This window comes from Bos indicus x Bos taurus, chromosome 13, assembly GCF_003369695.1.
Source record: "Bos indicus x Bos taurus breed Angus x Brahman F1 hybrid chromosome 13, Bos_hybrid_MaternalHap_v2.0, whole genome shotgun sequence".
NCBI lineage: Eukaryota > Metazoa > Chordata > Mammalia > Artiodactyla > Bovidae > Bos > Bos indicus x Bos taurus.
In genome coordinates, this window is record NC_040088.1 from 10,416,692 (window position 1) to 10,441,324 (window position 24,633).

The following is a 24,633-nucleotide window of genomic DNA, read 5'->3' on the forward strand; positions in this document are numbered from 1 at the left end:
AGGAGAGAATTTGCTGTCTGCCCCCTCCCTCTTTTCATTCCCCAGCTCCCTGGGGTCTCCAACACAGAAGACCCTCTCCACCCGGGCTGCCCTCTTCCATTCCACCCCCTACCCACCCCAACCCCCTTCACTTGATAAACTCCTTAAGATCCCCGGAGAAGCCTTCCCCCACCTGCCGGCCTCGACTGGTCCCTGCTAAAGCTTCCTGATTATACATTTCTGTTGTGTGATTCTGCGATGAGCGTGTGTCTTGTCCGGTAGAGTGCGAGCCCCATGAAGTCTGTGAAGCGCACCGATTTCCCAGTTTCCAGCTGTGGCCTGGCACATGTAGGCGCCCAGGCAGTAGTGTAACCCTGCAGGAGGGACCGGGCCGGCACAGAGCCCGGCCAGGCGGCTGGAGTGTGAGCCCACAGGTGGCTCCTACCCAGGGTCCCGGGCCAGAGACATGGGGCAGGCCAAGGCTCCGAGGGGACTCGGGTTTGTCTACCCTGCGCGGCAGGAATTCCAGGAAATGCACAGCGCGCCAGTCGATGGGGAGGGGAGGGGCGGGGGCTCCGGCAAGGGGGCGGGGGAGGGGGCGGGGCCCGGACGGCGGGGGCGGGGCCGGGCCCCGTTAAGAGGAGCGTGGCGGGCCGCGGTCACTGCGGGGCCCCGGAGAAGCGGACCTGCCACCGACCCATCGGGGACCACCGATCTTCTTTCGGCAGAGCGAGCAGCGCCGGAGCGCACGCTTGGCACCATGGCCCAGACGCCAGCTTTCAACAAGCCCAAAGTGAGCGCGGGCGGGGGCTCGGGTTCCGGGGTCCGGTTCCTTGTCTGGCTGGAGGGCTTGGGGGTATCCACTGCCCCGGGAGCAAATGGGGCAGCTGCAGGCGCGTTCTTCCCTCAGCTCAGGTCCTTGGCCGCCTCTAGGCCGGTTAATGAGAGGCAGTGAGACAGGAAGAGTTCTGAATCTGGAGGCGCCCCTGGCTGTCCTCCAAGTTCTGCTTCTGCCTCTGATTTGGCCCATCTGGGTCTCAGTTTCACTGTCTGTCAAATGGGCATCCTAGCAATGCCTGTGCTGAGCAGCCTAGGCAGGTGGCTTAACCTATCTGAACCTTGGCTGTCAAATGGGCCCCTGTATCTACACCCACAGGCACCTAGTGTGAACAGCACATGAGTGCAGGGTGAATGGAAACAGCTTTATACTCCAACACTGTGACTATTTTGTGAGCACCAAGGAACCCTGGTTTGTGGATGTGCCTGTGAGAGCAGTGGGCCATGCCATAAAGGGTAGGGAGGGGAGCAGGGAACCCCTCTCCCCACTTTAGAGGGGCTGGATGGGCCTTAGGCCTTGGGCCCCCATAGAGTTCACTCTGGGCCGAGTCATGGACACTAGCCACAAAGGGATAAATTCCTTGTCCCTTCTCCCACCAGCTGTGGTGTCTTGGGAATGGTGGGGTCAGGGAGGGTCTGGGCCCACTTGGCAGGCTTGGGAGCACTGAGAGAGTCCAGGGAAAGGAGCCCAGGAGTCTGTCCAGCAGAGTGAATCAGCTCGTAGGGTTTAAGATGGGTTGGGTGGGGTCAGAGGAAGGAGCGAGCTGCAATCAACCTCAACTTGCCTCTCTGAGAAATAGGTGTGAGTGATGATGGCAGGTACTGCTAAAGCATGGGTGAGAATCCTGAGTGTGGGGGAGAAGGGGTGGGGGGACTCTGACGAGGTAAGGCCTGGTTCCCACTTCTGATGCCCCCACCAGAGGGCAAACCCTTCTGCTGCTCCCTGCCAGATGTTTCAGGCACTGGGGCTGAACATCTGCCGTCTGCATGCCTCCTTCCCAGCTCACCTGGATGCCCCATGTCCCATCATTAGTGTTTTGTTCCTTTGAAGGCTTCCCCCCTGCTTTTGTAAACTTATTTTTTTGGCTGTGCACGCAGCATGCTGGATCTTAGGTCCCTGACCAGGGATGGAACCCATGCCTCCTGCAGTGGAAGTGCATTGTCTTAACCACTGGACCCCCAGGGAAGTCCCCAGGCAGGATGTTGGTGAAAGCATGGAGCCAAACCACTGGACTGCGAGGGAATTTCCTGTTTTCAGTGCTTTGGGAGTCCCCCTGCCTTTGGGCTGGGGAGCCATCTGACCCTAATATGCATCCCAAGGCAGAAGACAAAACCTCTTGACTGGGAGTGAAATGGGGGTTATGGAGAGAGATAACAGATGACCCTTTTGTGGAACTTGCTATATGCGCCAACACCTTCAACACCTCTGTAACAGCCCTGTAAGGGAGGGACTATTATCATGCCTATTATTTGGGCCTCTCCCAATCCTCTCTGCTTCAAGCTGGCAGGCCATTTCCCCTCTCTGGGCCTCAGTTTCTGCAGCTGAGAAATGGGCTCTACCTGTAACGGACGTGTCCAAAGATTAAAAGGCAATGCTTGAGAGGGAAGATAGAGTGTCACCCACTACATACGCGAGATGCAATACATTTTGTATTATTGAGAGGAGGGAGTGTGTCCAAGCTGGTCAGTGAAGCCAGGAGTGTGGATCTCAGCCATTGTGACCAGAGCCAACTCCCTGCCTTCCCTTGTGTGGGATGGGGAACCACTAGAATTAATAGCTAGAACCTATTGAGTTGAATTATTGCTCTGTGCCAGGCACCATTCTGAATATACTACCCTTCATTAATTTACTTGATCCTAGCGATGCCTGGAAAATCCCATGGACGGAGGCGCCTGGTAGGCTGCAGTCCATGGGGTCACTAAGAGTCGGACACGACTGAGCGACTTCACTTTTTTTCACTTTCATGCATTGGAGAAGGAAATGGCAACCCACTCCAGTGTTCTTGCCTGGAGAATCTTGGGGATGGGGGAGCCTGGTGGGCTGCCGTCTATGGGGTCGCACAGAATCGGACACAACTGACATGACTTAGCAGCAGCAGCAGTGACTCTGGGTGGTAGCTGGTGTTGTCTCATTTTACAGATGAACAGAGAGACACAGAAATTAATGAGGCCTATTATCACATAGCTAGGATGTGTTGATGCTGGGGTTAGAGCCCAGGGTGGGCTGGCTTCAGAAATTCTGTGCCCTAGCCAGCTCTCCTGAACTGCCTCTGCAGAAGCCACTAGAGGGGGTGGTGCCCCAGGTGTGGGCCTCTCTGGGACAGAAGCCGCTGCTGGGTTCTTTGGTTTCTCAGGACTGGCCAACTTTGAGAAGGCAAAGCAAGGCCATGTCTTCCAAATTTTCATGTGTATTCACATCACCTGACACCTGTTAGCATTCAGACTCTGAATCAGAAGATCTGGGTTTGGGGCCTGAGATGCTGTGCTCCTAACAAGCTCCCAGGAGGTGCTAGTGCTGCTGGACCACACTTTGAGTAGCAAAACCCTAGGCAGCTGCCTACCTGCTCTGATCGTGTTATTCCAACAAATAACTTCCTGAACACCTGCTGGGCACTGGAGGAGGTGCAAAGGCGGGTGGAGGGGGGACCCTTATCAGTCTGTCTCCACAGGAGGCAAGGCTGGAAAATCTCATGGCCCTCAGGAGTTCAGTGTCACGGAGGGCAATGCTGGTCACACGGCTGTCACTGTAATAAAAGGAACGATGCTGCCATTTGAGTGTTTGTGGGTACCAGGCACCTGGGTGATTTATCTCACAGAATCCTCCGGACAGCTCGACAAAGCGGATGTTTTCGTCCCCGTTTACAGATGATGAAACTAAGGCGTGACAGGTGAAGTGGCTTGTTCAATGCTACACAAAATCTGACAGCCTTGAAGCTGTGGGCTGGTTCAGGTTGCAACAGCCCGGGCCCCCTGTTCATGCAGAGTATTGAAGCTCAATGTCTAACATACTTTTTTCTTTCTCTTATTTGAATGTTCACTCTGTTTCAGGCACTGTTCTAACTGCTTTGTGTATATTAACTCATTTAGTGCTCATAGCAGTCCTTTAAAGTAAGTCCTATTATGGGACTTCCCCGGCGATCCAGTGGTTAAGGTTCCACTTTCCAATGTAGGGGGCGCAGGGTGGATCCCTGGTCAGGGAAATGCAGACACTTATGCTGCAAAAAAAAAAAAAATATACAGTCCTGTTATTATCTTCATATACATATAAGACTGAGGCTCAGAGAGGGGAAGGAACTTGTCAAAGTCACACGGCCAGAAAACAGCAGAGCTAGCGTGAACCCAGACCTACCCAAGACCAAGGTAGATGCTGTTAACTGCTTTGCATATTTACACCCCACTTTGTGGGGGCAGGGGCGGAGTTAGAATCAAGGTGGCCGTGGGCTTCAGACAGACTGAGCAGGGATCCTTGCCTCACCGCTTAGCAGCTACAAGGGCTCAAGTAGACAGTTCCCTGAGCCCCAGTTTCCTTCTCTGTAAAGTGGGCTGATAAAGCCAGGGTCACATAGTTCTTGGGGGGAAGTGGATGCTGACTGGGGCCTGTGAAGCACCTGGCTGGCGGGCAGGTCCTCGGGGGTGCATTTCCTCCCTGGGGAGTGCGGTGGGGGCTGCGGTGGCCTCTCCACCTGCACCTGCAGCTCTCACTCTCGCCTCTTGTCTTCCAGCCACAAAGCCCACTGGGTTAGCACTGCTGTGGGCTTTTGGGGCTTTGCTGTTACTAGAGCCACCTGTTAAAAGAAAAATGCGGCCTGGCTGGGAAGAGCCCTCCGCCCCTACCTGTTACAATGCACGTGGCAGTTGGGAGGGCGGGGAAGAGAGAGATTGGGTTTCCTTCAAGCCTTGTGTTTCACAGAGGAAGAAGCAAGGGCCAGAGAGGGGAGGTGCGGTGTCCAGGGTCACACAGCGAAGCTGGGCAGGGCAGGCAGGGCAGACAGCCTCCCGATTCTACAATTCTATGTCTGACCTCAGGGTGGGGGTGGCCTGCGTGGGAAGGGCTCCTGGGACCTGGGAGCTGGAAGAAGCTTGTCCGCCTACCCTGTTGTCCTGGGGGATGCCCCTGGGCCAGAGAAGGGTAGGACTGTGGCCTGGATTTGGACAGGGGAGAAGAATAGGCCAGGGCAGCCAAGGTGAGGCTCAAGCCTATATTTATAGAGGGTTGGGGGCCATCTCACCCTCATTACTTAGGTTCTGAGGCCCCAGAGGAGCAAGGTCAGGAGAGAGACAGTCTCTAGGTTTCTCAAGGGAGTTGCTTCTCTGTGCCTCAGTTTCCCCATCTGTAAAATGGAAATCATATTTGTATCCACCCTACATAAAACACCAAGTGCAGGCCTGGGAGAGCGGGCAGGCCGATGCTAGCTGCTATTGATCACCCTCATCGTGGTTATCAATCATCCTGTTTAGATTTGACCAGCACTGACTCAGCACGGATATGCAGGATGAACAGAGTGTGATGTGGTGGTTACGACCTCCCTCTTTAGAATCAAACAGCTTCCGGGCGTGGCACTCATTAGACTGTGCCCTTGGGCAAGTTATTAAATCTCACTGAGCCTCTGTCTTCTTATCTATAAAATGGGGGTAACCTTGCTGAGTTCCTAGGCTGTTGCCCTATAGGTTGACCCCTGGCTGAAGACACACCTTGCCATTTGTGAAACCCCCTGGGGAAGCTCACAGAGGCCCAGGGAGCTCAGCTGAGCTCTGAGTCAGCCGGAGGCGCTGAGGGATGGCCCTTTTTGCTCTGTACCTCGGAGCTGCAGGTGCAGATGGGGCTGAGCCCAGAGGACTTCGTGGAGGAGGTGTGGTTGAAACAATGGCAGCCCTGAGGCTGCTCTGTCTCCTGACATCACCCCAAAAGTTGGCTGAAAGGCTGTGGTGGCATGAAGGCACTGACCCCTGGTGTTGCCTAACTCAGTGCCGAGAGTGGGTCTAAGAAGGGTCACGGGCACCTGTGGCTCCTCCTGGTTCTGACTGCAGTGCCCAGGTCCTGGGGGCTGGCCAAGCCACCCTGGCTACTCTGCCCCATCTGGGTTCTCTGCTAGGCCCAAGGTGGGCAGGTCAGCCCTGCAGAGAGAGGACACAGCACTGCTGACCCAGGACAGGGAGAGGAGAAAATAATCACTTAGCTGTTTAGCACCTACTGAGCCCCTCCTGCTGTGCGGGGCTCTGTCTTAGGCACTGGGGGCACAGCAGGATGCCACAAAGTCCCCGTTTGAAGGGAACTGAGAGTCAGGGACCCAGGCATGATAAGTAAGTGAACTGAAAAAGCCAGTGGGATGGGGACGTCCCTGGTGGTCCCAGTGGTTAAGACTCTGAGCTCCCAATGCAGGGGGCAGGGGTTCGATCCCTGGTTGAGGAACTAAGATCCCGCATGCTGCGCAGTGTGGTCTACAACATTAAATAAATAAACAAAAATAAAAGTCAGGGAGATGAAAACAAAATGGGTTTGTTTGGTGAGTTGGGGCAGGGGGTGCTGAGGAGAAGTAGTCTGGTTCAGCTGTGCCTTGAAGGTAGACAGCCCGGCCAGTCACGAGTGGAAGTCAGATCTGGGAGTGCCTGGTCCTAGAGTTCAAGACCTGGGTCCTCGTCCTGGCCCTGCCACTGATACCTCACGTGACCTTTGTCGTTGTTTAGTCACTAAGTCATGTCTGACTCCTTGTGATCCCTGGACTATATAGCCCCCCAGGCTCCTTGGTCCATGGGATTCTCCGGGCAAAAATACTGGAGCAGGTAACCATTCCCTTCTCCAGGGGACCTTCACAACCCAGGGATCAAACCCAGGTCTCCTCCACTGGCAGGCGGGTTCTCTACCACTGAGTCACCAGGGACCTTGGGGAGTGCATATTCCTTCCTGGGCCTCACCTGCCTGCCTGGTATCTTCTGAGAGCACAGATTCCCTGTGTTCCCCACAGTGCCTGGCACCTGGGGGTGGGGAGACTTAGTAAATATTTTTTGGTAACTGGGGATGTTTCCTGTTCAGACCTGGAGGATTTCCTGCAATTCTGTCAGAGGCTCACTGTGAGTCAGCCTCGTGGAAAGTGACTGCAGGGGTGGGGGTTGAGGTCCCCCCACCCCTAGCACTCAGGAGGCCTGGTGTAGGTGCGCTGCAAGTTCTCAGGAGGTAGTATGGCCGGTGGGCAGGACTTGGGTTAGAGGTGGAGGGGCTTGGGTTCTGCCCCAGCTCTGCCCTTGTTGGTCTGGGTAACCCGGCAGGTTCCTGAATTTCTCTGAGCTCAGTGGCAAGTCCATTTCCCCATCCGCAACATGGAGCTAGGGTATCCCCCGAGGAGCTTGCCTAGGGGCAAAGATGAAAGGAAATAAAGGGTCTGATAACAGTAAGCAGCTCCTTACATCTGACGTTAGGCCTGCAGAGACAGTAGAGCAGGAGCTCAGTTCAAACCTGGGTAGCACAGATCCTAACTCCATCACTGCCTCTGCATCCTTGGATACTTTTTGGGAGCCTGTCTCCTCATGTGTAAAATGGGAGTGAAGTCCCTACCTCCCTGGTTGTAAGGATGATATTCAGTTCAGTTCAGTCACTTAGTTGTGTCTGACTCTTTGCGACCCCGTGGTCTGCAGCACGCCAGGCCTCCCTGTCCTATGGCCAGCTCCTGGAGCTTACTCAAACTCATGTGCGTTGAGTTGGTGATGCCATCTAACCATCTCATCCTCTGTTGTCCCCTTCTCCTCCCGCCTTCAATCTTTCCCAGGAAGGATGGTATAAAATGATGCACATAGATGGTCCAGAACATAGGAGATGGTAAATTGGAGGTCACTGCTATTTCTTTCCCCTGAAGGGGGCTGACAGAGCAGGGTACCTGCCCCCTACCCACCGCCATCTCTGAGCTTGTGCCTGCTTGTCATCTGGGGTAGGCTGACAGCTTTCTCCATGGGTCATCTGTTTTCCAGAAAGTGCAGTGGGAGGCCTGTCTGAGCATGGACCTCCAGTGCAGGCAGTTCCTGGCCTCTGTTCCTCCCCTGAAACGTGTCTGGGCAGCTTCCCAGGAGGCCCTGAAGAACACAGCGTGAGACGGGATGGGGGGGCAATGGTGGGGGAGGTTGGGCGCAAGGGGCAGGCTCTGCTTTCCCTCCGCCCGGGGTGCCCTTGCCACCTGTATCCTACGGGCTCCCTGAGGCCTCCTTTCCGGAGAACCAGTCAGTTCCTGCTCCCTGAACATGTACCGTGTCTGGCACTGCAGCGGGTCTTCCCCGTGGGGCTCATCTCCCATCTGGACTACACCCTCAGGTCTCTGTCTTCTGTTCTGACTTCCTTCAGCCTGCTTTCCACACAGCAGCCAGAGGAAGCTTTTACAAGGTGACTCTCCCTGTGGGAAACCCTTCAGCAGATCACCCTTTCCTGTGACCTGTGAGATCTCCCTGCCCTCCATCTGCCTAACTCTCTCTCTGGCCTCATCTCTCACGGCCTGATTCAGACACATAATGCCCGCATGTCCCTCTGCCTGGAGCTGATAGCTCTCCTTCCTTGTCCCTTTCCCCTGCTGACTCTTCCTCTATTTCCTCCTTCTCAGAGGGACCCTCTCCTACCTTCTCATAACCATTTGTCAGCTCTTCAGCTTCTGGGGGCTCCAGGTGTCCCTTGGCTTGTGGTGACCTCACTTTCACGTTTTGCCGTGGTCCTAATGCTGCTTCCTCTCATGTGTGCCTCTCAAAACTCTCTGCCTCCCTCATGAGGGAAAAGGGGATTGGGTGTAGGGCCCACCCAGATATTCCAGAAAAAAACTCCTTAAGATTTTTCATCCCATCGTTTGCCCTGTACAAATCCCCAAATCTGGGGATTAGGATATAGCTGTCTTTTGGGGGGTTCACCATTCAGCCCCCTGCACCAGCCGCAGCGGGGTGGGGAGGGGACTCCTCCCTGTTGAAATCTTCTCACCTTCTGCAGCCTGCACACTCCTGGCTCCCCTTCTTTCATCCGTCCGGCAGCTCTTCTCCAGGCTCACACGCTTCTGTAAGCCACTGGGCACTGGTGCTCACCCAGGCTTCCTTTCCTGCTCTTTCCTCTATGTTCCCTCCCTGGGGGAGCTCATTCAAGACCACAGCCTCCGTATTCCTACTCACATCTCCAGCCTGGATCTCTCTGGGAGCTCCAGACCTGCACAGCCACTGGCTCAGTCCCCGTGCACGTGAAGGTCTTGGTGGCATCCCAGCTTCACACACCCAAGATCACACTGACTGTGCGTCTCTCCCCATGCCTCTGCACCTCCTTCCTGCTCAGAGCTTGATCCTCTTCCTGGGCTCTCTGTCTCAGTGTCAGAATCGCTTCTCACCCAGGCCTGACCTGAAACATCCTCCCTGACACCCCTTTCTGTCCACCTGGCATGTTGGCCTCACCATCCCAGTCCGCGACACCATCATCATTCAGAAACTTGACTACAGCAGTCTCTAGCTATGCACTGCCCTCTTCAGCATCAAACCCATGTCTCTGTTGCTCTCAGGTCAGAACCCAATCCTCCTGGTGCCCCTACAGCCTCTCCAGTCCCACCATTGCTCTCCTCTCTGGACCTGTGTTCAGTCCCTCTCACTCCATGTTCTTCTCCTACCACATGGCCTTCGTACATGCTGTTCCCTCTGTCTAGATGCTCTTCCAGCCTTCCCGCTCACCCCCGCTTTTGCCTGTTGTTAAGTCACTAAGTCGTGTCCGATTCTTTGATACCCCATGAACTGCAGCACACGATGCTTCCTTGTCCTTCACCATCTCCAAGAGTTTGCTCAAACTCATGTCCATTGAGTCAGTGATGCCATCCAACCATCTCATCCTCTGTCACCCCCATCTTCTCCTGCCCTCAATCTTTCCCAGCATCAGGGTCTTTTTCAGTGAGTCAGCTCTTTGCATCAGGTGGCCAAAGTATTGGACCTTGAGCATCAGTCCTTCCAATGAATATTTAGGGTTGATATCCTTTAGGAAATTTCATCCTTAGCTCTTAGCTCAACCTCTGCTTTCTCTGGGAAACCATCATCGGCCCTCTAGCTGAGTTCTTTTGTTTGTTACCTCTTTGGTAGGTCTGCATTCATGCCTCCCAGGAGCTGACTTGGCTTGTGACTGTGCATTCACCAGTGTGACATTTACTTAACATCTCTCTCTCTTGCTGGACTGTAAGCCTCATGGGACCAGGACTCCTCCAATGCAGGGAGTGTGGGTTGGATCCCTGATCAGGGAGCTGAGATCCCACTTGCCTTGTGGACAAAAAAAAAAAACCCAAAACATAAAAGAGAGGCAATATTGTGACAAATTCAATACAGACTTAAAAAAAAAGAAACAGGAGGCTCAGAGAGGTGAGGTCACCTGTCCAAGGTCGAACAGCTGGTTGGCAGTTCCCTGCCCTTCAGTGTTCCCAGTGTAGAGTACTTCTTGAGAATCCATCAACTTTTGGCTAAGTGGGCATTCAATTCATCTTGTCAGGGAATCTAAAGCTCACTGGATGCAGAATCTGTGAGAGTTGGTCCTTTGCCAGCTGAATGACTTCCGGAGAGATCTGGTTATTCTGATCTCCTGCTGATGGGGGGCTTGGTGGCCCTGGCCCTCCTGGCCCCCTGGGGGCCCCAGGCTGGGTTTCCCACACAGGAGGCAGCTCATGTGGGTGCTCCCGGAATGCCCGTGGGCCAGTGGGTCCCTGGCTACTCCCTCTCAAGCCAGGGTGGCCACTTCTTGTCCGGACTCCCAAGTTCCAGAGAAGGCCCCACCCTGGTAGAGATGTTTATTAAAAATGGTCTCCCTGGCTGGGGAAAAGCTCTTCCATGACATGGAGCAGAGAGAGGGCAGTTGCTTCCCCACTGTCTCCCAGAACCCGCTCTGCTTTTCTTAATAGTCTATGCGAAGGACCCTGCCTAAGAGGCAGGGGCTCTTGCCCATGGGCTGAACTTGCCACGTTTTAAAATCCTTAAAATGTTCTTGGACAGGGAGACAATCTTTTTGGCTGTTGAGGAAACAGGCTCAGAGAGCTCAAGTGTCTTGTCTAAGATCGCACAGCCAGAGAAGAGGCAGAGCTGGGAGTCCAGTCTGATGAGCTGGCCCCCAAGTCCCTGTCCGTAAGCTTTTAGCTTTGTGTCCTGAGTGTCGTTGGTGGGGATGAGCATATGGGAGAGGATCACCAAGGTAGCCAAGTCGCTAGTGCCCTTTCTGGAGTTGTGGGAAGATCTTTTAAGGAAGAACAAAAACTTTATTTTGTATCGGAGTATAGCCAGTCAGGGCTTCCCAGGCGGTGCTAGTGGTAGAGAACCCACCTGCCAACGCAGGATACGTTAGAGGCTCTGGTTCAGCCCCTGAGTCAGGGAGATCCCCTGGAGGAGAGCATGGCCACCCACTCCAGTATTCTTGCCTGGTCTTCCCTGTGGGGAAGCGACTTGAAACGCAAGGGGAGAATGGATACATGTATATGTATGGCTGAGTCCCTGTGCTGCCCACCTGAAACAAATACACCATCGCATTCCAACTCGCTTCAGTCATGGCCAGCTCTTGGCAACCACATGGACTGTAGCCCACCAGGCTCCTCTGTCCACAGGGTTCTCCAGTTTATGGGTGTTTGTTTTTTCTCTTTTTCCTCTGCGCCCTTGCAGGTAGAACTGCATGTCCACCTGGATGGAGCCATCAAGCCCGAAACCATCTTATATTATGGCAGGTAAGTCCACAGATAAGAGGCCTTCTTCCCCAGGAGGCCTCTGGAGAGGTCCATGTGGCTTGGATTGACTTACTGAAATCTCGTGACAACTTGTGAGGTGGGTATATTATTGTCCCCAACTTACTGGCAAGGAAACTGAGTCAGGGTAGGGGAAGTGAGTTGTGATGTAAACAGGTGTGATCCTGAGTCCGTGCCCCTGACCATTGCCCCAGTGAGCTGGAGGTTTGGATGAAGTATTGCACAAAAAATACTTAGCTGAGGGCGAGCATGCTAAGTGCTCCATAAATGTCACTTTGTGATGATATTACTATTATTAATTGTAACCTATGCCTCTGACTAAGTGGGGTGAAGCCACTGGGCTTATCTCTGCCTATCCTTTGCCCAGTGTCAAGTACCAGCTGTTGACGCAGGGTCCCTAATGAGGCCATTAGTGTGGGTTAACCAGGTACCCAGATGGGATCTAATCGCGGGCAACCCATTAAGGGGTCAGATCACGCTCATTAGTGGAGCAAGAATCTGAGAGTGCCCAGGGCAGGGTAGAGGGAGGAGGAAAGGGAGTAGCCCTTGTTGGGCAGCGGGTTAGGTTTCCTGTTTCCACGTCGACTTGGCATCCTGGGAACCATCTAGGCACTTCTTTGGGCTCTAGAGAAGGGGTGTGGGTTTGATCCAGCTGGAGTTTGATCTTGAGGTCAGCAGGCAGGGGACCGGGGAGTCAGTCAGACAGGGATATGGACAGAACATGCTGGAGGCCTCCTAGGTGGGGTGGGCTGTGGCTGAGAGGGGGAAGCGTGGGTGTGTCTGGCCTGACACCTCCTCCACCCCAGCCAAATCCAGTGGCCATTTACCTGCCCTGTGACTTGAGCCTCCGTTGACTGTGTTCTCACCTGTTTTTTTGTTTTTGGCTCCCATGCCATGGCTTGTGGGATCTTAGTTTCCTGACCAAGGGTCAGACCCAGGCCCTCAGCAGTGACACTAGAGAGTCCCAACTCCGGGACCATTAGGGAGTTCCCTCACCTGTTTCTTCTTATTCTATCTTGTCTCTGGGGGCTTTAATTTCTTTCTCAATCTCCTTCCCGACTTTGCCACAAGCCCATTCTGAATCTGACCACTGTCTCCTTCCTGTCACCATCCTGGTTTGAGCCATTGGACTATTGCAATGACTTCCTGACTGGTCTCCAAGTGGCCACCCTGACCTCCCCCATCTATTGTCTCCAACAATACTGGAGTCAGAACAATCACCTTAGAACATTGTGCAATTGGATCGCTTCCTTGGTCAAACCCTCCCAACTTGCTCGGGGTCAAAGCCAGTGTCCCCACATGGCCCTTGAAGTTCTACAAAGCCTGTGTTAATCTCTTTGACCTCTTCTACTACTTCTTGGTTAGTTCATGCCAAGTGTTCTCAAACATGCCACACCATGGGCATCATCTTCCCTGGGGACACCTGGCAGGGACGGAGGCCTAACTCAGAGCTTGAGCACCAGGGTGCCCCCTGGTGATACCCACAGGACACTCATGAGGCCTGGGGTCACCTTGAAGCAGAAGAGGACACGTTTAGGGAGACTTAGGGAACAGGTATTTATGTAGAGAAACATTTTAGTATTTTAATAACAAGCTATTAAAAGGACTGCAACACTTCGGTCCATTTTCCATTTCTTTGGCAATGTCATCCCTTCTGTCTTCTGTTCTTGCTCTGCAGGTCACTGGAGGCCGAACCTCTTGGTTGAATCACTTAATTTTCTTAATCATTTGCTCCTATTTTTTATCTTGTCTTTTGTTCTATTTGCTGGAGGATTTCCTCAATTCTATTTTCCATTCCTTTTATTACATCCTGATGTTCACTGCCCTATTCTTCTAGATCTCCGAGAGCTCTTTCTTCCTCCCTGAAAGTCCCCTTTTTAAAAAGGAGTGTTCTCATTTCAAGGATGGGCATTGTTTCCTCTCCTTGAGGCTGTTCATGTTAAGGTTTTTAATCTTTCTCTGCCTGTTTGTTTCCTAGGGTTCCTTTGATCTCCTGACCCTCATGGGAGAAGCATCTCTTGAGTGTCTGGGGTTCTTTGCCTGTCGCTTTTATCCTACAAATGGAAAAACTGAGGCCCGGGGTGACCCATGGGTGGGGACAGGGCCCAGAAGAGCAGAGAAGCAAGGAACCCAGCCCAGTCTTGCACCCTGCAGGCCCCGGCTGGGAGGAGGCAGGGAGCTCTGCGGAGAAACAGAGGCCCCGGAGCAGAAGGGCTGTTCTCAGCCAGCCTGAACTGAGCGGCCACGTGTGGGGGGCTGTGGGCAGGGAGGGGAGAGAGCTGGGGAGGCCTCTGTGCTCTGCCAGCACAATGAGCCGGCCCAGCCTCTCTGATGTGTCGGCCACTTGGAGGGTGGGGTGGGGAAGTCCGGCGCCTGCGCCTGCCCCGGGCATTGTGTGCTGCCGTTCTTGCCTCTGATGACCCCTGACCTGGCACAGGATCAGCTGGCTCTACTGCGAGTTCGCCTTGGCATCTTCCATGTCCTCAGACACCGGTGTGTGTGTGTGTGTGTGTGTGTGTGTGTGTTCATGTGTTAAATGGGTTTTAACACCAGTTGTCCTCCTTGAGATTTGTTGGCTTGTCATGGCTTCAGTGACAGGAGGTCCTGGAAGGATTTGGGTCCTGGTTCTATACGCCCTAGGCCTCAGTTTTCCCATCTGTCCAATGGGAGGAGCTGGATACCTGCACTCTGTCAGGAACTGTAGGGTCCTGCCCAGGGTCGTCCACCATCCTCATTGTTTCGTCCCCAGGAAGAGGGGCATCGCCCTCCCCGCCGACACACCAGAGGAGCTACAGAACATCATCGGCATGGACAAGCCACTTAGCCTCCCAGAGTTCCTGGCCAAGTTCGACTACTACATGCCTGCCATTGCGTGAGTCTTCCCACCCCCAGGCCTTGGGCAGCGTCCTGTCATGCTGCCAGCCCCCAGCCTGCACACCGCAGCCTGTGGGGCAGGAGAAGGCACTGGGCTACTCTGCTCTACCTCTCACCATTAGGCGCACTCCTGCTGCAAATCTCCCACGCCTTTGGGCCTTGGCTTTCCCTTCTGGAAAGTGGGTGTGATGGGCGGAAACTCCTCTCCTTCCATAGAAAAGTGACAGAATGTGAGGATTGAGAACACAGATCCTAGTATCAGAATCTTTCATGAGATAACTGCAACACTGGGGGAATCTGCCCACTCTGCGCCTCAGCTCCCTCGTCTAGTCTATGGGTCTTATGACCCTCTCCCTCCCAGGCTGGGGTTTGGAATGGACACAGCGCTGTCCTCAGGAAGCTCCCTGTTTCTATGAGGACAGTTGCTACCTTTATTGAAAGCCAGGCACTGCTGGTTTGATGTTGCTTTTCATTCCTTCCATTTTTAAATTTATTTTTCATTCCTTCCATTAAAAAAAAAATAGCAGACTCTTAGATAAAGAAGAATGTAATGTGTACAGCTCACAGAACTGTCCTCTTTGTAGCTGTTCACAGTCCTGAGAGCTGGACCCCCTCCTCATTGGCAGAGGAGGAGATGAAGGCTCAGGAAAGTTGAAGGAACTTACTCAGTTCACAGTTGAAGGAACTTATTCAGACCACACAGCTGGCAAGGGGTGAAGCCCAGATTCTTGCCCCGGTGTCACCGTGAGCTTACTGGCACGAAGCAGAGTTTCCCAAGGGAGGCGATAATTGGGCCTTGGCAGTCAGTGCTGCCAGAGCTCAGAGGGGGAAGAGGTGGAGGGGACTGGAGGAGGCAGGGAAGGCTGCCTGGAGGAGGCAGTATGGATGGATCCTTGGGAGGGAAATGTGTGCTATTGTCCAGCAGGCTGGACCTAAAGACAGGTCTGGAGGACAAGCTGTTGGAGGACCAGTGAGGAGGGTGTGCAAGACGGATAGAAACCTTTAGCTGGGTAGGTGGCAGGACAGGAATGAGGAGTCCTGGGGAAGGAAGGAAGGAAGATGTGTGCCAAGGCTGCTGGCTGCTTTCTGGAAGCTTCTGGGCTCAGACTGGAGGGCCCGCAGGGCCCCCATCCTTGGCATGTCAGTAGATGCTGTGGTGCACATGCTGCCTCCCCCTGGACACCCCACACCCAGACACATGGACTGGCGGAGCTCATATACAGGCCGAGGTACCTCTCCTGTGCTGCTACCCAGCTCCTGTCTCTTGGCCACAAGACAGAAGAGGGCAGCTTTGTGAGGGCTTAACTCAGTTTTGCTTTGCATTTCCCTGGTGATTAGTGACATTAGGCACCTTCTCGTGTACCTGTTGGCCATTTGTATGTCTTTTGGCAAACGTCTACTCAGGTCCTCTATTTTCTAAAACTATTTATTGGCTGTGCTGGTCTTAGTTGTGGCGCGTGGGATCCAGTTCCCTGTCCAGGGATCGAACCTGGGCCCCCTGCACTGGGAGCACAGAATCTTAGTCACTGGACCAACAGGGAAGTCCCCCCTTTGCCTATTTTGTTTTTAAATCAATTTTTGTATTGTTGTTTGCTTTGCTGTTGAGTTGTAGGAATTCCTTCCGCATTCGGGGCATTAGCCCCTTACTGCGTGTGTGGTTTGCAAACACTTTCTCCCGTTCGGTAGGTTGCCTGTCACTCTGCTGCTGGTTTCCTTTGCTGTGTGGAAGCTCTTTAGTTTGGTGCAATCCCCCTCCTCTAGTTTTGCTTTTGCTGCCTTTGTGTGTCCTTTTCTCCTATTTCTCCTCCCTGCTGGCCTACATCTATCACTCAAGAAATATTTCAGTGGCTGCAGTGTCCTAGACTCTGTTCTTGGCTGAGGGATCGTAGCCATGCCAAGACAGAAGGGTCCTTGTCTCATGGAGACTATGTTTTAGGTTGGGGAGGTAAAAATCGGCTAATAAAGAAACCACGTGATCTGTCATGTCAGGTGGCGGTAAGCGGCAGGGAGAAAACTGAAGCCCTAGGAAAGGGGTGGAGAAGGGAGAAGGGCTGTTTTAAAATGAAGTGGCCAGGGAAGGCCTCCCTGAGGAGGTGAGGTTGGAGCCGGGCTCTGAATGGAGGGAGCAGGGAGGACAGGGTAATCCAAGGAAGAGCTTGTAGGCCAGGGAGCTGCAAACATGAAGGCCCTGACCTGCGAACTAGCTTGACTGTTCGCTCGGTGGAAAGAAGGCCCTGGAGGCCTCAAGGAAGGAGCAGGGAGGTTGGCAGGGACCGGATTGTGCAGGCTTTGTGGGAAGGGTCTCAGAGTTGAGATTTCCTCCATGAGGTGGAATGCCATTAGGGTTCAGAGTGGAGGAGCGACACTCTTATTTTTGGGTGCATCGTCTTAGTTACGGCACTCAGGATCTTTCATGGTGTGATGTGAGATCTCTCGTTGCGGTGCAGGGACTCCCTAGGTGCGGTGCAGGGACTCCCTAGGTGCGGTGCAGGGACTCTCTAGCTGCGATGCAGGGTCTCTCTAGCTGCAGCACGTGAGCTTAGTTGCTCGGCAGCCTTAGTGGGATCTTAGTTCCCTGACCAGGGATTGAACCTGCGTTCCCTGAACTGCAAGGCAGATTCTTAACCAGACCAGGGAAGTCCCAGAGTGGTGTCCCTTGATTTCCATTTTTAAAAGACTGCAATAGCTGCTGTACTGGGACAAATGTGGAGACAGAGAGGCTGGTGAGGTGGTCGAACCAGGCTGGAGGGGGCGAGGACTGGCACCGAGTTGGGAAGTAGAGCTGACAGGATGTGCTGGGCTTCTGGGATCTTCTGCAGTAGAGGCCCAGAGCTTGTGACTGGGGGATGAGAGATTGGGGGCCCCACGTGGGTTTGGTCTGTCATGGGTTGGGGACAGCTTTGTCACTCCTGGAGCACCCAAGGGGAGTGCTCTCGAATCCCTCTCTTCCCTTCCCAGGGGCTGCCGGGAGGCTGTCAAAAGGATTGCCTACGAGTTTGTGGAGATGAAGGCCAAGGACGGCGTGGTGTATGTGGAGGTGCGCTACAGCCCACACCTGCTGGCCAACTCCAAGGTGGAGCCGATCCCCTGGAACCAGGCTGAGTGAGTGACCCCCCGGAGGGCTGTGTGGGGGCTGTGGCAGGGTGGCCTGGCCCGAGACTGAGGGGCACCCTGGGAGCCCTGGCCCAAGCAAGACTTGGATCTTGCATCCTGAGCTGGTCCGCAGCCTCAGCAAGATGGGCCTGTCTCTGCCCTGAGGGATGTGGTTCCCATCCATCACCTGGGCTTCTGTTCTTACCTTGGGCAAAAGCGTTTGGCTGTGTCTTGCCATCCTTGGTCCTGGGCACAGGCCTGTGGTCTAGCAACATGAACCTACTTATCCAATGACATCTAGGGGTCCCATCCTCACCCAGTAGCTGAAGCGATGTGACCCATTCTTGCCCCTTCTGCCTAGACCCCAGGGATGACCCCCGTGGTACCTCTCAACCGCCTTGCCCCCTTCTGGCTGTGACTCTGATACTTGTGGACAAATGGGGATCAGAACACCTTAGCTTAGCAGAGCTCTGCATCTTGAGTAGGGGGCTGTCTGACGACCCCCCAGTTGGGACAGAACTTCCAGGTCTGAAAGCTCCCAGGCAGACCCAAGGAAGATGGAAGGGGGTGTCCTAGGCCTTGGGGCCATCTCCCTCAGCCTTTCCGTGGAGGCAGTTGGCTAGTGGGGCCTAGGGCTTCTCCTGGAAGACCCCTCCTTCCTCTCTCTCCTACCTCCTCTGTCCCAGCCTCTGTCCTTTATGCCTGCCTTTGTCTCGGGCCCACCCTTCTCTTCCCCACACACAGAGGGGACCTCACCCCGGATGAGGTGGTGTCACTGGTGAACCAGGGCCTGCAGGAGGGGGAGCGGGACTTCGGCGTGAAGGTGCGGTCCATCCTGTGCTGCATGCGCCACCAGCCCAGTGAGTGTGACCCTGGCCCCGGCCACCCATCTGCCACCACCGTGGCCTGGGGGGCACCGGGGTCGTACCCGGTCTCCTCTGTGTCCCCACCCTCACCCCGTGGTCTCCCTTGAGCCCATCAGCTGGACTGTGGTGGGGCTTCCTTCCGGGCAGGCTCAGAATTTCCTGCAACAGACTTGGCTCCCCAGGGAGGTTGAGCCTGAGAGCCATGTGACCTGCAGGAGGCTCAAAACCAAGGGAGCCTGCACAATAGAGAGAAGCCAAGCCAGGTTCCCATCAGCTCGCAGTCCTTCCTGGAGACTCTGTGGGCTGGGCCCCCTCCTGTCAGAGCTGCGGAACTTGGGACTAGGGTCTGAGCTCCGGGGCCTGAAGGGTCTCCCTGTGGCTGACACCGGTCGCATCTCCAGGGCTTGTGCTTCCAAGGCTGGGCGACTCTGGCCAGATCACATCACCTCTCTGGACCTCAGATATGCCTTGTCACAGGAGGTGACCGTACTCACCCTATTCCCTGCACTAAGGAGGAGTGAGACCACAGTGAGGGGCTGATGTCAACCCACAGGGCCTCCCTGGGCAGAGTGGCTTGTATTCTCTCTAATCCTCGCAGGGGCCTAGGAGGCAGGACCACCATTTGACATTGGTGGTCGATAAATTCGACCACCATGTATCCCCATTCGACAGATGACGAAACTGAGGTAGAGGCTCAATCAGCAAAGCAGAAAGCCCAGATCAGAAGCCAGGGCCATCTGGTTGCAGAGCCTGTGCTGGTTCATTCTTTACGATGACCTCACTGGTTGTGAGGGTGTGGTAGTTAGGAATACGTTTAGTAACACGAGTGCGAGTTACATTTTAGGTTTAAATGTTAACCTGTGTGGACCCCCATCCCCTCTGCTGAGTCGAGGTGGGTGTCGGGGATCGAGAGAGAGGACTGCCACTTGTCCTTCACTGAGCCCAGGCCCTGCCCCTGGTGTTTCACCCGCGGGGCCTTGACCTTGTGCCACAGCAGGTGGTGTCCGCTCTGCGAGGAGAGGACACTGAGGCCTGGAAGGCTGTGGAGTCAGGCCTGGAAGACAGGACTCGGGGCCCTCTGCCTTGTGCTGGCCTTGCGCGGGAGGCAGGGGTGCATGGGGTGGGAGGTCTTTCTCCTCCATGCCGCTGCCAGAGGCCCGGCGGGCATCTTGCCCACAGGCTGGTCCTCTGAGGTGGTGGAGCTGTGTAAGAAGTACCGAGAGCAGACCGTGGTGGCCATTGACCTGGCTGGAGATGAGACCATTGAAGGCAGCAGCCTCTTCCCTGGACATGTGCAGGCCTATGCGGTGGGTCCTGGGGAAAGGAGGTCAGGGAGCTGCAGGCATGGGGGAAGCTGCACGCAGAGAGCATATCCCCACCCCAGCAGGGAGTGGTCACACTGACTGGGGATCCCAAGGCCCCCTGGGCTCCCAAGCGTTCTTGACTTGAGTCTAAAGTGTTAGTCGCTCAGTCGTGCCTGACTCTTTTGCAACCCCATGGACTGTAGCCTGCCAGGCTCCTCTGTCCGTGGAATTGTCCAGGCAAGAGTAATGGAGGGGGTAGTCTTTCCCTTCTCCAGGGGATCTTCTGAACAAAAGGATTGAACCCCAGTATCCTGCATTGCAGGCAGATTCTTTACCATCTGAGTCACCAGGGAAGTTGTCTAGGGGCTCTAGAAATTGGAACTCTGGTATGAAGGAAAAAACCCCACTGGATGCTGGGGGTCCTGTGTTGGAGCCTTTCTGCCTAATGATTTGCCTTGTGACCTTGGGCAAGACTGTCCCTTCTCTGGGCCTGTTCCATCTGCTGGGATGACTGGGTTGGATGGAGCCAACCTCTCAAAGCCTCATGACGTGCTTCCCATGGAAGGGGTGAAGCTTGGGGTGGAGAACAGCTCTGGAGTCTACCTGGCTCCAGAGCTCAGCCCCCACTCCCTAGCTGTCTGATCCCTGACCCTCCTGAGTTTGTCCCTTGCCCCTCCCTGTAAGGCAAGTATCAGAGCAGCTGTGAACGTTACCATAGTGTATCCAAACCAAGTACAGTGCCTGACACATAATAACTGTCTAATAAATGAGAGCGACCACTTACATGTGGTTACAAAAACAAAACCCACCCGGATCTCCCTGTCTGGAAGCAGGCCAGGCTGACTCAGCCCCAGGGTGCGGTGAAGGCAAGGCCCACAGGGAGAACCCCAGGCCGCCCCTGACCTTGCCCTTGCCCTTGCAGGAGGCCGTGAAGAGCGGCGTCCACCGCACGGTCCACGCCGGGGAAGTGGGCTCGGCCAATGTGGTGAAAGAGGTGAGTGGTGCGGGTTGGTGGAGGGGTCCTTCTCCCTGCTCCCCCTGCTCCCGAGGCCCACGCTGGACTCCACGATGCTTGTCCGCAGGCCGTGGACACACTCAAGACCGAGAGGCTGGGGCATGGCTACCACACCCTGGAGGATACCACCCTTTACAACAGGCTGCGGCAGGAAAACATGCACTTCGAGGTGAGGGGCCGGGGAGGGGAGGACAGGGAGGCGGTGCAAAGTGGGGCGGGGCCAGTGGCACGGGGCGTGGCCAGGGGGCCACAGCGGGGCGGTCAGGGGCCGTGGGAGCATGGCCGCGGGCCTAATTGCTGCTGGGTGGGGGGCTGACAGGTTCGTGGGACTCAACTACAAGGCCACTGGCGTGACCAGGGCAAGCATGCTGCCAGGGCAGGTGGCTCTGGCCGGGGCCAGGGGAAGGGGGGTCAACGTGGCCCGGGAGGATGTGGAGTTTCGTGCCAGCCACCCGCCGCCTCTTCCAGGTCTGCCCCTGGTCCAGCTACCTCACCGGCGCCTGGAAGCCCGACACGGAACACCCGGTTGTTCGGTGAGGCCTGGTCCCACTCGGTTTTTGTTACTAGAAAAGCCAAGGGTGGGAAGGGGGTGCAGATACCGCGTGCTGGCCCTGCTGGGTCTCTCGGGTATGGAATCTCTTCCAGTGCTTGGGAAGCAGGAATTATTGTCCTCATCCTCCGACAAGTGAAGAATCCAAAGCTTGGATGTGGTGTAACTTGACCAAGGTCACTCAGCTATTGGAAAGCAGAGCTGGGGGCCCTATAGCCCCATCCAGCTCTAGCAGAGTGCCCTGTTAACCGCAAGGGAACTTCCACACTCCAGATTCTGTCTCCTAGCAATGAAGATGAGTCTGTCTTGCCCACGTGGTCTCTGGGCATTCCCACAGCACCATCTTGACACTTCCCCCTGGAGAGTCTGTTCCCCTACCCATCCATCCAGTCCCACCCTACGACCTTGGCCCTTCTTCAGGCTGTCCTGGGAGAAGCCTCAGGAGGGCAAAGCTGACTCAGGAGAAGCTCACCGAGAACTCTGGGTGACCGCAGTCAGGCCAGCACTGATGGTCTGTCTGCCAAGACTATGACAAGGAAGGGAGCTTGGGCTGCATTTACAACAGGGGCCCAAAGTCTGCTTTAGAACGTGGAGTGGGCAGTACCTACAGGACTTCCAAGTGGAGGTTCCTGGAGGCATATGCGTTTACAGTCTGTGGGCTGGAGGAAGACTTGAGTCGTCTAAGCAGATGTGGTGTTTGAAGGAGAAGGGAAGCCCTCAGCAGGTGGTGAAGCAGGAGAGCTTAGGAGAGAAACCCAGAAGGACAGTGATACTAAAGGGATGGGCAGAAGGAAAGCCCAGTGGTGGTGTTGGAGAAATCTAGGGAAAAGGTCAACAGTATAAAATTCTGCGACACAAGTCGGGTGAGGTGAGAGCTAGGAAAAGTCCTCTGGACTCAACAAGATGGCGGTCAGAGGCGGTGCAAAGTTTCCATGGTGGGTCTGAAGAGTCAGATCCCATGGGACTGAGGATGGCTGGGCGAGAGGGGTGCCAACAGCTCTCCCAGGGTGGCGGCTCTGAAGGGAGGCTAGAGAGGGTGGTAGCTGGGGTGGGGGGGGCTTTTTTAGCCCGCCCCAAGCACCTTTCCACTTGGCTCCTCTCCTGCCTTTAGCTGGCTCTAAGCCTGGCTGGGTGCCTTAAGTCTTGAGTTGCTGGTTTTGTGGCCTTAGACAAGTCGCTGGAGTTCTCTGAGTTCTTCTTCCTCTCTACAATGACGAGATCTTCCAGGCACGTCCAAGGGTGCCACAAGGCTCCGAGGAGGGTGGCCATCCATGAGTAACAGGAGGGTGCTTCTCCTTGCTCCCTTCCCCCATATCTAGGTTCAAAAACGACCAGGTTAACTACTCGCTCAACACGGATGACCCGCTCATCTTCAAGTCCACGCTGGACACTGATTACCAGATGACCAAGAATGAAATGGGCTTCACCGAAGAGGAGTTTAAGAGACTGGTAAGTGGCTGTGAGCCTTAACTCTGGGCTGTGTGAGTGTGTGGCCTGCAGGTCCTGGAATCCCTGGAGAACTAGGGGCGAGTCTCAACAGGCCAGGCCAAGCCAGACATGGAGTTTGATGTCTTCCACGGAGAAGACATCTGTGGCTGAGATCCTGACCTGGGACTGCATTTTCTATCCTTTGCTTGGCTCAAGTGCCCTAAGAGACCCTCAGCACTGTCAGCCATCTCCCCAGAAAGGGGCTCAGCTCTACATCCTACATGTGGTTTGCAGGCTACTCCTGGACCCCAGGATGAGCCCTTGATTTCAGTGGTTCTGATACCCCCAGTCTGTCCCTGCAGGACTGTCTCCCTGGCCCCACACATCCTGCCCTGTCTTCAAAGGTTTCTCCAGCCTCCTTCCCGCATCTGTGTGTCACGTCCTGCCACTTTAAGAACACAGACCCTCATAGTCTCCGCTCTGGCACTTGCTGCCTGTGAGCCTGGACAAGGGCTCCCCATGATGAGCTTATCGAATTGCCCGTGTCTAATGAAGAGGCTGGACCGTCACTAGATTGCCAAGGGCTCCCTTCCGTGCTGTCTGGTTTCACGCTGTCTGTCGTGCTGGACCTTCCAGAACATCAATGCGGCCAAGTCCAGTTTCCTCCCTGAAGATGAGAAGAAGGAGCTTCTTGATCTGCTCTATAAGGCCTACGGGATGCCCTCTCCGGCCTCTGCAGGTATGTTTCTGGTGGACCTGCTAGGCTGGCGTCCTGCCCTGGCTCCTGTCTGGCTTCTGGGGGCTTCTAGCAGGGCGCTCTCCACCCCTATTCCGGGCCGCACCAAGGCTGGGTGATGACTCCCTGGCTGGTGGTAGCCCCTGACAAGACCAGCTTACGTTCTGCATAAGCCTCTCATGAGGCTGGTCTGGGGACAAGACTTTCTGAAACCCACTCCCAAAGGTCCCAGCAATCGGGGGCATCTCCAGGGCTGCCCAAAGCCAAGGGCAGGGAGTTGAGCCCAGGTCGCAGCTTTGTTCTGCTTCTTCCTTCCTGTGTGGCCTTGACAGAGCCCTCCCTTGCTCCAAGCCTCAGTCTCCCCATCTGTACAAAGGGGTTCCTTTCTGGCTCTGATGTCCTGTGATTTTTTTTGTTTGTTTGATGTCCTGGATACTACAAGTTGCCTAACCTTTTGCTTCTCTGACTTGTCAAGCAGAGCAGTGTCTGTGAAGGTGTCGTGGCTACCTCTCCGAGTCCTGGCCCTGTGGATGGAGCCTTCACAGCCCCAGGGTCAAGCGACACGCTTACCTTTACTCCTTCCAGGAAGACTGTGATTTCCAGAATCATCTACCAATGATTGTGAAGCCCACGTGCCTCTTTCCGTACACACATATACCTCGGCAGGGCCGTGGCTCTCCTCTGATTGTGTGCCTGGGCCAGGATCAGGGCCTAGGGCAGGCTGAATCCAAATTCCTCCTCCTCTGGTGACTTGTGCTGAAAATCTGGTGCTCAATAAAGAAGCCAATGGCTGGGGCCGTGCAGCCCTGTGTCATGTGCACTGCGGTCTGGGCGGGCGCCTTGGGTTTGTGGAGAATGGAAGGGGCCTCAGGGCCCCCAGCTGCAGGCAGTCTGCCCAGCAGCAGTGTCCTGCAAGCCTGGCAGGGGCTGTGAATGGGAAGAGGGAGGACAGAAAGGTTTCCAGAAGAAACCAGGCTTCTCTCGAAGAGTCAGTTTCTTAAATGTGCACTGAACTCTTAAGCCCCTTCGACCTTAGGTCCTAAGGGGGAAACTTTCCTTTTGGGTTCCCATGGCTGTGAAGTGGGGTGGGAGAGGGTGAGATGAAGAGGGCTCATTAGATACTGGGCCGAGGAGTGGTGGCTCTGTGGAACCCCGGCATCTTCTCCGCTACTTCACAGGTACGTGGGAGCCTGGGGCAGCAGTGGGTCTCAGCTAGTCGTGGCCTTGGGGAGACAAGGCCTGGCT

The 24,633-nt window shown here is 55.0% G+C and overlaps 1 protein-coding gene across 2 annotated transcripts; it reads left to right on the top strand.

Moving 5' to 3' along the window:
* The first annotated feature begins 605 nt into the window (after positions 1 to 605).
* On the top strand, positions 606 to 24,191 carry ADA (adenosine deaminase). 2 transcript variants are annotated; one of them, XM_027558473.1, is made up of 12 exons: positions 606 to 772; positions 11,443 to 11,504; positions 14,272 to 14,394; positions 17,355 to 17,498; positions 18,234 to 18,349; positions 19,535 to 19,662; positions 20,582 to 20,653; positions 20,742 to 20,843; positions 21,143 to 21,207; positions 22,544 to 22,673; positions 23,289 to 23,391; positions 23,867 to 24,191. In XM_027558473.1, the coding sequence occupies exons 1-12, from the start codon at positions 740 to 742 to the stop codon at positions 23,878 to 23,880; spliced, it is 1,092 nt and encodes a 363-aa protein (XP_027414274.1). In that variant the 5' UTR covers positions 606 to 739; the 3' UTR covers positions 23,881 to 24,191. The 2 variants fall into 2 exon arrangements, with proteins under 2 accessions (XP_027414274.1, XP_027414273.1); XM_027558472.1 differs by having other exon boundaries at positions 607 to 772; positions 23,226 to 23,391.
* The last annotated feature ends 442 nt before the right edge of the window (positions 24,192 to 24,633 follow it).

Coding starts and splice junctions, on each gene's coding strand:
- ADA (XM_027558472.1), top strand. CDS start 740: ATGGCCCAGACGCCAGCTTTCAACAAGCCCAAA. Junction 11,505..14,271: donor ACCATCTTATATTATGGCAG/GTAAGTCCACAG, acceptor TTTCGTCCCCAG/GAAGAGGGGCATCGCCCTCC. Junction 20,844..21,142: donor AGGAAAACATGCACTTCGAG/GTGAGGGGCCGG, acceptor CGCCTCTTCCAG/GTCTGCCCCTGGTCCAGCTA.